This window comes from Musa acuminata, chromosome BXJ1-9 (genome assembly GCF_036884655.1).
Source record: "Musa acuminata AAA Group cultivar baxijiao chromosome BXJ1-9, Cavendish_Baxijiao_AAA, whole genome shotgun sequence".
NCBI lineage: Eukaryota > Viridiplantae > Streptophyta > Magnoliopsida > Zingiberales > Musaceae > Musa > Musa acuminata.
Genome location: NC_088335.1, coordinates 16,978,702 through 16,991,168, shown reverse-complemented (window position 1 = coordinate 16,991,168; position 12,467 = coordinate 16,978,702). Strand labels below are relative to the sequence as shown.

At 40.8% G+C, this 12,467-nt stretch overlaps 1 protein-coding gene across 1 annotated transcript; it reads left to right on the top strand.

The window, feature by feature from the left end:
- Window positions 1-9,026: 9,026 nt before the first annotated feature.
- Window positions 9,027-12,081, top strand: LOC135593392 (amino-acid permease BAT1 homolog). Its single transcript, XM_065083380.1, has 8 exons — window positions 9,027-9,357; window positions 9,440-9,700; window positions 10,184-10,202; window positions 10,272-10,491; window positions 10,564-10,745; window positions 10,881-11,170; window positions 11,250-11,379; window positions 11,456-12,081. Exons 1-8 carry the CDS (start codon window positions 9,215-9,217, stop codon window positions 11,801-11,803), a joined length of 1,593 nt encoding a protein of 530 aa, XP_064939452.1. The 5' UTR covers window positions 9,027-9,214; the 3' UTR covers window positions 11,804-12,081.
- The last annotated feature ends 386 nt before the right edge of the window (window positions 12,082-12,467 follow it).

The following is a 12,467-nucleotide window of genomic DNA, read 5'->3' as shown; positions in this document are numbered from 1 at the left end:
GTGGGTCCCGCTATGGCTTCCACGCTCCTGCTGCGCCTCCTCATATGATTACAACTTAATCATAGGCACGCAGGCCCGACAATAAACGAGAAACATAATGGAGGTTCGCAGACCTCAATAATAATAATCATAAGTACACACATCACACGGTCCATGATCATCCGTCCACTCATCATACATCACATGTATAAATAATCATCATCATGTAGGACTACTAGATAATAATAAAAATAATAATCAACTAAACCTTTTAATTAATTAATATTTTCTGAAATCAGGGATATATAGGGAATTTCTCAATTCCTAAGGGTATTTTCGTAATTTGGACAAAAGACAGAAACTGGAATTTCTCAAATTCCGAGGGGCAAAACTATCTTTTGCGCAGAAAACCCTAATACCCTTTCCCCTTTTCGCTGCTGCGCCGCCGCCGCCGCCACCCTGCTGGCGGCGGCCTGTGCGGCGAGGGCGAGGGCACTGCCCTCGCCTGCAGGTGGCACGCCCGCTGGGGTCGCTGCCGCTGCAGGTGGGCGCCCCCGCGGCGCCTCTGCCCGCGGGCTCAGTGGCCGCAGGCGCTTCTACCGAGCGGGCTCCCAGCCCCGCCGGCCGCAAGCCTGCTGCAAGCAGACCGTCGGCCGGTTGCTGCAGGCACAGCGCTTGCGCATGCGCCGGCGCTGTGCTGCCTGGCTGCGGCTGCGGCTGGCTGCAGGCATGCAGATCGAGGGCAGCAACTGTTGCTGCCCTTCCTTGCTTTTGCGTCAACGATTTTGACGTCAATATTCTTCCTAAACACAACACACGCAGTTCAAAAACCAATCATTCGCACGAACAACCTGGCTCTGATACCACTGTTGGGAAATCATAGGGGGGGCGACATCATATGCGCAGCGGAAGAACAAGAAAACAAAAATCCCCGATTCCCAAAAAGATGTTCATCGTCGTGCGAAGATTGGTGCGCAAAATCCGCAAAAACACAAAAACTGCGTATAGAGATTGTGTTACCTAGGGAGATCGTATATCCCTGTTTCCTTGCAGATCCTTAGGAGAGGGTGAAGGAGGTCAAGCGTCCTCCTCTCTAGCGGTGATCCACACAGCAGGGTTGCGACGACGCTCCTCAAAACTCCAGGCCTACTCTGAGGTGGAGAGGGAGAGGAGAATAGGAAGGGCAAGCAAAGACTCTAGCCTATGAGGCTGTGAATCCCTCCTATTTATAGAGATCCCGTGTCAAAACCCTAATGGGTCCTTTCCCTAGTGGGTATTGGATCTGCATCCAATAAGACAAGGGCTCCGTCGGATATCTCATATCCGAACCTCTACTCATCGCAATGCCTACCATATGTGTGTGACCCTCTAGGCCCAATATCGAGCTGGCCGTGAGTCATACCTGTCAGAACTCCTTCTAACTAAGTGAATTATTATCTCTATAATAATTCACTCGACTCATCGACTACGGAAGTACTAGGCCACTACGCCGTAGTCCCCAGACGATACAGGGGAATCCAATCCATTGGACCTGTCTGTCCTCAGTTACCATGTACCTATAGTCCCTCATCCATCTAATATCCCAGAGACCGTATATCGAGCATGGTGCTGTCAGACCCATACGGTTTCTACTCGAGTCTCGCTCTAATCGGATTCTCCCGGAGAACTCTTTCTCTCTCAACCCGAATGACCCTGGCCAGGGATTTGTCTGAGCAAGAACACATGGGATATTCCTCTCATGATACCGAGAGTGGATGATCCTCTATCGACACTCAATAGCCCTCGTAAGGTCGACTACCACTCCCAATGACCAGCTGTACTAGATCTGGGAACAGCCAAACCTATAAGTCTGGTATCAAAGAGTGGAGCACTCATACAGGACATCCTTGGTGTCTCAAGTCTAAGAACCAGATACACCACTAGAACTACGGAATCGTTGTCTGACAATAAGGCATCATCAACCATCCAGCATTCCGTAAGCGGATCAATCAGTGAACTCATTCTCCAATGAGCACCTGTACTGTATCCCTAGTGTCCCTACACGAGCAGCTATGAGACCAGCTGCATCCATCATATGGACGGGTATACAGCACACCAGTCTATCCGGTTATCACGATGTCCCTCTCGAGTAACCTATGACCGGGATTATTTAGGATATGTGTTTAAAGGTGAATCGATCTCATTATCGTGATCTCATCACGATCCGATTCCCATTGCACAAATATAAGGACATCACAATATATATGCATTTATGCAATAGTTATAAAGTGATATACGCCAAAATATAATAAGCAAAAAGATTCTGTATCAAGTCACACGTGCCATCACTCACGTGATTGGCTTGCTGGGCACTTATGACTAACAGTACCGTCCCTAGCAGGGTGCCAAGTGGTGGTACCGCCTGTCTAGGTGATGGTACCACCTAGCACTATACCCCAGGTGGTGGTACCGCCAGACCTGGGCGATGGTACCGCCCAACGTAGGCAGTGGTACCGCCCATGCCTAGGGAACCCGGGATGAGATGTTTTTAGGCTCTAAGTTTGAATCAACTTGAAGCCTATAAATATCCCTCTCATCCCTAGTTAAAATACACAAGCTCAGAGAGTCTAAAAGTAAAGAAATGCTATTGCAATCACTTTAGAATTCCCTCTTCTACTCTAAGTATTAAATTTCTGTAAGAGAGGAGTCTGAGTGCTTGTAAGGGTTATCTCCTAAACTTGATAAAAGGAGAAGAGGGGTGTAAAAGGTGATTGGTCTTCGCCTATTAAAGGAAGGCCTCTAGTGGACGTCGGTGACGTTGTTGGAGTAGGAAGCCAAAAGTAGATGTAGGCCAAGATTGACCGAACCACTCTAAATCTCGGTTTGCATTTACCTTTTGCTATTTATCTTAACTACAAACTATCTCTATTGCTTTACATCAACTACACTTTCGTATACTTTCAATTTAAGTTAAGTTTTCAAAAATGGCTTTACGTCGAAAATGGTTTTATTGTACGAAAGTTTTTAAATCGAGACATGATTTTATCACCGCACTAATTCACCCCCCCCCCCCCCCCCCCCCTCCCCCCCTCCCTCTTAGTGCGACCCTGATCCTAATAATTGGTATTAGAGCCATGGTTTTCTAATTTGGTTCAACACCCAAATAGAAATGGCTCATTTCAGCTTTCAAGAGGGTCAATCTCTCATTCGTTCGTCCTTTTTCAATGGGACGGACTACACTTATTGGAAAACTCGAATGAGAGTTTTCTTACTTTCGTTGGATTTGAATTTATGGCATATTGTTGAATCCGGTTTTAAAAGATATTCTCTTCCAATGAACAATTGGAATGATTTGGAGAAGAAGACGTTTTCTCTAAATGCAAAGGCTATAAATGCCTTGTTTTGCGCCTTAGATAAAACGAAGTTTAATCGGGTTTCTTTGTGCAAAACAACCTTCAATATTTGGCATATTCTCGAAATCACACACAAAGACACAAGTAGTGTAAAAGATTCTATAGTAAATTTTTTTATGCATGATTTTGAGATGCTTTGTATGGAACCAAGAGAGACTATTGGAGACATGTACACCCGTTTTACGGATGTCGTCAATAGTCTAAAAGCGCTTGGTAGAAGTTTTTCGGATTTTAAACTCGTAAATAAGATTTTACGTTCTCTTAATAAAACTTGGGACTCTAAAATAACGGTAATACAAGAGGCCAATGATTTGAACCGTTTTTCACTCGAAGAACTAATAGGGTCATTGATGACCTATGAAATGACGTACAATGCACGTGAAGAACTTGAGAACTACCTTCCAAAGAACAGGAAGGATTTGAGACATAGAACATTTGAAGACCACTCGAGCATCAGCTCAAGTGATGGTGAACTTAAATTACACATGAAACAAAAATTAAAGAACAGAAAAAATTGAACTATTTACTTTGAATGCAAGAAGAAGAACACAAATTGGGATAAATCGAGCTCCTCCGAAGACAAGGAGAAAATCAACAAAGGCGAGGTGGCAAACTACGCCTTAAAAATTAATAATGTGTATCATGTTGATTTCCATTGTTATTTCACGATTTTGATTAAATGAAATCATGTTTGATTTGAAGTAATGCATAATAATATAATGAAAATATTAAATATTTTTATAACATGATTGACGATTTTATGCATGAGATGTTAAGGTTATACATGATGATTTTTATAATTTAGTGGTCTTGATAGTTTTCATGACGAAATTCATTTTCTGATCCTAAACGTTGATGCATGGTTTTAACATAAGAACAAATATTTGAGCATGCTAATAGAAAATCAATCACATGAATTAAAATAACTAAAAATGGAAAAGTATTTTTCTTAAAAATTCTTTTTCTCTATCTTATTGACTTTAATGAATCTATTTGATCATCTTGAAAGTGATTTTGATGATTTTGATGATTTGAATGAGTTTCATCTAACCACGTTTTTTATCTTGATTTTTGAGAATTATAACTTGAAAATTTTTTTATAAATCAAGATTATCTATTATGATTCTTTCTTTTCACTATTTGAGTTATTAAAAAAGAAACATAATATGTCTCTTGATATTCAAAATTTATGTTCACTATTTATGCATCTCATCGCCAATATTCTTTTTGATATTCCTTATATGATGATATGAATACATAAAACACTCATGATATGATTTTTATACAATTCTGTGTATTTATAAAATATTTATCTCATCACCTAATTAATTTTCTTGATATTCCTAATGTGATGAAATGAAATTATGTATGAAATACAAATGAGAAGTTAATGATCATGCATGATAGGATGTAATGAACTTTGACATTTAGATACCATCATTTAAAAAGCTATGATCATGTTGCTAAAATGATGTATCATGAATGCTTAAATATCATGTATGATAGGCTCATAATGATAATTGATTTATTTATATCATGCATGAAAAATGAAATGTATGGTTTTGAAAATGTACATGTTTTAATTTGAAAATATATTGATGCACAAATAAGATTGATACTTACTTTTGTCATAATTGATGCTAATGTGCTATCTTGAATTGATGTAAAGGGTCATCTCAAAGAGAAATTAGCTAGCTTACATAAGTCAAGAAAATACAAATACTTGCTTACTTTCTTACACATCTAAAGAGAAGCTATTATTAGCTTGCACAATTCAAGAAGAAAGCAAAAATTAAACTTCTCAAAAGAGAAGAAATTGTTATCTTGAACAGCACCGATAATTGTTAGCTTGAAATCTCAAGAAAATGCAAAAATGTGCTATCTTACCTATCTCAAGGTGCTAAATATGCTAAACTTGTACTTTGCAACGGAAGCAAAATTGCAAGTTCAAACATTACAAAGGAAGCAAAAATTTGCTAGCTTACAACTTGCATATTTCAAGAAGCAAGAGTTGCTTTCTTGAACATCTCAAAACTGCTAGCTTGTATATTCTAAAATGTTATAAAATTTGCTAGCTTGTATGTTGTAGAAATTATTATCTTACTGCCTTGCATATATATGATAATAGCAAAATTTGCATAATGATAAAACTGAAAATTATATTTATTATGCAACGATTTGAACTCCTACTTCTAAACACATGAGAATTGTACTTCTCCTTTTTGTTGATGACAAAGGAAGAGAAGTATGTTGATGTCATACATGATTTAATCATGACATATTGCTTGGATTTTTGAATCCAAGAGTTTCTATCAATACGGCATATTGATAGGAGGAGTTTGGTTATACTTCGAGAGTTAAGGTTAATTCCGTTGTCCATTGGTTGTCATCATACAAAAGGGAGAGATTATTGAATCTCATATTTTGATGATGAAACCAATTGATAATTATTTATATTTTAATTTACGTTTTGAGTGATGCAGGATGCTTCGATCAGGATGAGACAATTAAAGCAGGAAAAATCATATTGTGCCGGAGGAACATGTCAAAAGATTGGACATCGGACCGGTGGATCGGTTGACGTATCGATAGAAGGCTTCGGGCATCGGGCCAAGAAGAGCAGACATTGCGCCAAGGATATCGGAGTTGTGGAGTCAATTGGCCGATTAGGCAATAGGCCGCAAGAGAGGACGATATGCCGAAGAATCGGACGAAGCGTCGAGAGACCAATGACATGCCGGACAACTTGATTAATGCTTAGTATTAATTATCTAAATTGAAGTTTGTTTTACATATACAGGATTAACTACGATAGCAAGGCATGAAGTAAAATGAAGTCCCGGAGTCAAGGATGCGATTACATTGGGAGTTCGAGAGTTCGTTGGAAGTCTGAACATTCGTCGGAAGTTCTGGAGGAACTAGCCGAGAAGTCTCGGAACTTGCCAGAGAAGCTCATTAGAACTCACTTAGAAGATCGTCGTGAAGTCCAGGAGCTTGCCGGGAGTCCACCGAAACATTACCGAGAGATCATCGGAAGTTCGCCGGAAGAATAGACTTACGTACTTTGTTTAGCTTAGAATATGTTTTAGGAATCGTAGTTAGCATGTAATTGGGCTTAGATTGGGCTAACCCAATTACGGGCCAGCTAGGCCTATGTAAGAACTGTGTTGGGCCCAATAAGAAGCCCAAACAATGCCCCAAGAAGTCTCACCGTCGTGGCACAGTCTTCGAGATTATGTCAAGTGGTGGTACCGCTAGTCTGGGCGATTGTACCACCCTTGGAAGGGTGCCAGGCGGTGGTACCACTAGCCCCCAAGTAGTGGTACCACCAAATCTAGGCGTTGGTACCGCCCAGGGCAGTGTCAGCCAGACTGACACTAGGCAATAGTACCACCGCCCATGCTTAGGGCGGTGGTACCGCCCAGGGCAATGTCAGCCAGACTGACACTAGGCAATGGTACCACCCATGCCCGGGGAACCCGGGATGAGATATTTTTAGGCTCTAAGTTTGAATCAACTTGAAGCCTATAAATACCCCTCTCATCCCTGGTTAAAATGCATAGAGAGTCTAAAAGTGAAGAAACACTATTGCAATCTTTTTAGAATTCCCTCCTCTACTCTAAGTATTAGATTTCTATAAGAGAGGAGTGTGAGTACTTATAAGGGTTATCTCCTAAACCCAGTAAAAGGAGAAGAGGGGTATAAAAGATGATTGACCTTCGCCTTTTGAAGGAAGGCCTCTAATGGACTTCGATGACCTCGTTGGAGGAGGAAGCCAAAAGTGGATGTAGGTTAAGATTGACTGAACCACTCTAAATCTCAGTTTGCATTTACTTTCTGCTATTTATCTTAATTGCAAGCTGCCTCCATTGCTTTACATCAACTATACTTCCGTATGCTTTCAATTTAAGTTAAGTTTCTAAAAACGGTTTTACGTCGAAAATAGTTTTATCGTACGAAAGTTTTAATCGAGACGTGATTTTACTACTGCACTAATTCACTCTATTGCCAACCCTGATCCTAACATATGTGAAAAAATTAATCAAGAGTCGGATTATTTCACTCACATTTATGAAAACAAGTGAGAATTTGGATGATCCGTTCACCAAATGTCTTACAAGAGAAGTTGTAAGATCAACATCAAAATGGATGAGACTAAAACTCCTTGAATAAAAGATCCACCAATGATAGCAACCCTACTCAATATTATAAAATGAGTAATAAAGAGTTCAAATAGTAAGAATAAGTCATTGACATATAGAGTTACTCAATACTTTGAAATATTTTACTAGTCCTATCTAAAGATGTTAAAATGCTAGTTGTCATCGAATGTGAGTTAAGTTAATTATACTCTTAATAAAGTTCAATCAGGATAAATATCTCAAAAGGTGATAAAAATACAATAAAAACTTCACCTATATGAACTTAGAAGTGGTGCTGCTTCGATTGAGTATTGGAGTTTCTCTCGTAAAAGTTCATAAACTTGAATTAGCCCAAGGCCATATTAGGGTTAACCGAGAATTTATGAGAAATACAAGGATGTTGTATTTATGTGTGTGGTATCATCGATATTTTCATTAGGAATAAAAAATTCAAAGCTTTTATGCTATTTGGGATTTCGACTTCACTTTGTAATACTTACACTAAGGTAATATTCAAATCGAAAGATATATTACTTTATTCATAAATACTATTTAATCACTTAGAGAAAATTTTTAAATTTGAACAAGTGAGAGATTGTTATAAATTATTTAAATTAAAAAAATTTCTTTTTAAAAGAGTTATTTGAATAGTGATTTCTTTTTTAGTTATTTTTCAAACATTATTTTTTGTGAAAATATCTATAAATAAGTATTTAAGTGTAAATTATGAACAACATCATTTTTCTTTAAAGATTAGATATTCTTTAAAGATTTTTATTGAGAAGATGATGTAAATATTATTTTTAAGAAAATTTTTATATACTTGTTAAGCCTAAATATATTTTCTATACTATTATTGATCATGTATTTGTTATTTGTTTCTATAGTGTTTTCATCCTTCTTTGTTATATTTTTCAACAGTTAGCTGGCTGGCCGACTATCCAGTTGGCAGCTAAGTTTGCTTCTCTAAAAATATGCTCCACTCTTTAATAACATAAAAAAAAATTGAAGCAAAACCTGTATGTACAGTATTGACGATATTTCAAGTTGGCAAGGAGGGGCTCTTTTAAAGTAACAAATTATATTAGATTGGACTAATTTGATTCCGGCATCAACTTGCTCGGACCGGTTGTCATCCACACAAACTGTATATGTAATCGATCTACTAGCAAAAGAGACACTTGTGTTTCTTGGGAAGCAATCTACTTGGACCCGTAAATTCCAAGTACGGTATGCCAAAGTGACCAGCTAAGACACCTACCTATCCAGATAACTTAGAAGAATGTGTGATAACTAAGAAGATCCTAAGGAGGAGGAGTCGTATAAGATTTGGATTCCTTTGTGTTGGCATGATGACCATTGAATTGGTGGAATCGAATTGGTCTCGATGAGCCCCAGTTTCCAAGTCTCCTCCATCTTTTGTTTAAATCGGTGCGTGTAGATTGCGGCTTCACAACCATTCACATGTTGGTATAAGTCATCGACTTTTATGTCCTTTTCGCTAGCCATTCCCATCTTTCGAGGATCAAAGATTCCCGTATCTCCACCATCCCTCGAATTGAATATTGGCTCTTACACATCGCAGCGCAAGAAGACTTCACGCAGTCAACTGGTTGGTTGTTGCCTTGGATCGAAGGTCGTGATTCCAGCCTGCAAGGAGTTGCTTGGGTGATTGCCATATCTCCTTCCCAAGAGAGGGCGATGGCCCGGAAGGAGGAGGAGGAGGAGTTGGGGGAGCGTAATGGATCCGCCAGGATTGACATCAGGAGCGCTACTCCTGCCGACTCCGGCCATGCCCGGCTGCACCAGCTCGGCTACAAGCAGGAACTCAAGCGTGATCTCTCGTAAACCTTCTCGACTCCGGCCATGGCTTGGCTTACCCTACCTTCTTTGTTGTTCCTGGTTCATCATCCTGTTCCCTTGCAGAGTGCTGTCCAACTTCGCCTTCTCCTTCTCCATCATCTCCGTGCTCACCGGCATCACTACACTGTACAACACCGGCCTCCGGTTCGGCGGGACGGTCACCATGACCTACGGCTGGTTCGTGGCGGGGATCTTCACCATGTCCGTGGGGCTCTCCATGGCGGAGATCTGCTCGTCGTACCCCACGTCCGGCGGCCTCTACTACTGGAGCGCCAGGCTCTCAGGGAAGCAATGGGCGCCCTTCGCGTCATGGATGACCGGCTGGTACTGCTCTTCTCGTCTTCCTTCCTCGAGCTTTGTTGAACTGTTCCATCTTAGTTTCATCTCTTGCTTGTTCTGTACTGGATGTTAATGAAAAGGAACAATAGGAATCATGCAAAAGAACCTGGAATATACTGATTCTGATATTTCAATCCAATTAGTCTTTTGCTCAATTGATTTCACCTTTGTCTGATGATTGGTTCAGTGATCCCATCATCTCAGTTTGGCTTTTGTAGTTTCTGGCTATAATGCTTCTGAATCTGAATGACCTTAACAGAGAAGACAATCCGTATCCATCAAATTACTTGCTATTGCCAACCATTGTTCATTCTTAGCAGTACAAAATCTCATAAAATGCATTAACTGAGTTTGGATCATCTCTCATGTCATCATTAACAAGGAAATCACAAGTCTATTTTGATGATCTTCCAGTTTATACATTAACTTATGCTAAAGCTTTAACATTTTTCATTTAACTTCATGCAGGTTCAACATTGTAGGCCAGGTAATTAATTCTTGATTTGTTGATATATTATTCAAGTTCATCAGAGGTGTCAAAGAAACTGTCTTGCAGTGGGCTGTTACAACCAGTGTAGACTTCTCATTAGCTCAATTGCTTCAAGTAATTATCCTGCTCAGCACTGGTGGAAACAATGGAGGAGGATACTTCGCTTCCAAATATGTAGTCATTGGTTTCCATGGGGGCATTCTCTTAGTTCATGCCATAATAAACAGTCTTCCTATATCTTGGTTATCATTCGTTGGACAGTTAGCTGCTGCATGGAACGTAATAGGTATGAATGCATTTAGTGTCTTCATTGTTCCATATTCATCATGCAGATGCTTAATATAATGGCTTTCTTCAGGTGTTTTTGTACTTATGATCCTCATACCTACCGTTGCTACCGAAAGATCCAGTGCCAGATTTGTCTTCACTCATTTCAACACCCAAAATGATGCTGGAATCCACAGCAAACTTTACATCTTTGTTTTAGGACTTTTGATGAGCCAATACACATTGACAGGATATGATGCATCTGCTCATATGGTACAAATCCTTGTCTAAACCGATACCTCTGTGTGTAGTTTTTGGGTTTCCATGATTGTTTGTGTTCTATTGAGCTTATCTCAACATTGTTCTTGAGGAAATGTTCCAAGCTACTACTCAGATTGTTGTTTTCAGACAGAGGAAACGAAATCTGCAGACAAGAACGGCCCGAAAGGAATCATTAGCTCTATCGGCATATCGATCGTCGTCGGCTGGGCTTACCTGCTCGGAATCACATTTGCAGTCACCAACATTCCCGACCTCTTGAGCATTGACAATGATGCTGGAGGTTATGCCATTGCTGAGGTATTCTATCTGGCCTTCAAGAACAGATATGGCACGGGCGTTGGGGGAATCATTTGCTTGGGAGTTGTGGCCGTCGCCATATTTTTCTGTGGCATGAGCTCAGTGACAAGCAACTCCAGGTAAACATCTTCCTCTCCGAGTGATCGCTGAGCTCTGTATCAACAACTCCTTTTGGTTCACTTGCTTTCTTGAGTTCAGGATGGCCTACGCCTTCTCGCGAGATGGAGCGATGCCTCTGTCCTCGTTTTGGCACCGAGTGAACCGACAAGAGGTCCCCATCAACGCGGTTTGGCTCTCTGCTTTGGCCTCCTTCTGCATGGCACTGACGGTATGTGTCTATCATCTTGGTGCTCTGCAATCCTCGCTCATGGCGGATCTCAACCTCACTCCGTTAGTTGTTGCAGTCTCTGGGAAGCTTGGTGGCGTTCCAAGCGATGGTGTCGATCGCCACCATCGGGCTTTACGTTGCGTACGCGATGCCAATCTTCTTCAGGATCACGCTGGCACGCAACTCCTTCGTTGCAGGGCCCTTCAGCCTCGGTCGATATGGCGTGATGGTGGGTTGGGTTGCAGTTCTTTGGGTGGCGACCATCACGGTCCTCTTCTCCTTGCCGGTTGCGTACCCCATCACGAAGGACACTCTCAACTACACCCCGGTGGCGGTCGGCGGCCTGCTCATCCTCACCGTGGGATCATGGCTGCTGAGCGCAAGACACTGGTTCAAGGGGCCCATCACAAACATCAACACTTGAGAACTGAGTCGTCGTCGTCTTCCTCATTGGTTACAGAAAGCACAGTAAAAAGTTGTAGTTCTCAGTGACTGTTACAGGAATATGAGCCATTACATTACACCAACTTTGTGCTGTGCCATGTTACATGCAGCAGGAAGAACATGAGGAGAACAGAGTTGTTACGCTTCAAATTGAATTGTTGACTTGCCATGTAAAAGAGGACTCCCTCTGGTGGATCACATCTTTCACTGTACAATTTAACAGGAAATATAAGCATCAACTCAGTGACTTTAGGTGAAGAGGTGACATAGATCAAATAAACTTTGGCATTTCCATGTCACCAGCTTATGCTCACATCAAATTTAGGATGTGATGTTAGTCACCTTAATTTGCAGAATAAGATGGTTATCATCAAGTTCAAAGCTCAAGCAGTCTTCATGCACTTGATTCTCGTGAGATGGTTGAGAACATAGAGATTTCATAAGAAAGAAATCCTCTCTTTCAGCATGTATAAATAGACACCATATGTAACTAATTGGAATGTGTATTTCTTTGCCTTTACGATTTCATTTTTCTTTCTATCATGGTATCAAAGCACTAAGAAAAGCAAGGCTTCGCCCCTGCTTTCGACGAACGACCATCGCCACTGCAGCCACATTCCCAAGCGAGGTTTCGCTCACCTCCC

What these genes read in the sequence shown, in the direction of transcription:
- LOC135593392 (XM_065083380.1), top strand. Translation starts at nt 9,215, where the DNA reads ATGGCCCGGAAGGAGGAGGAGGAGGAGTTGGGGGAGCGTAATGGATCC. An exon ending in ATGATGCATCTGCTCATATG is followed by an intron (nt 10,746 to 10,880) that starts GTACAAATCCTT and finishes TGTTGTTTTCAG; the next exon opens with ACAGAGGAAACGAAATCTGC. An exon ending in TCAGTGACAAGCAACTCCAG is followed by an intron (nt 11,171 to 11,249) that starts GTAAACATCTTC and finishes TCTTGAGTTCAG; the next exon opens with GATGGCCTACGCCTTCTCGC.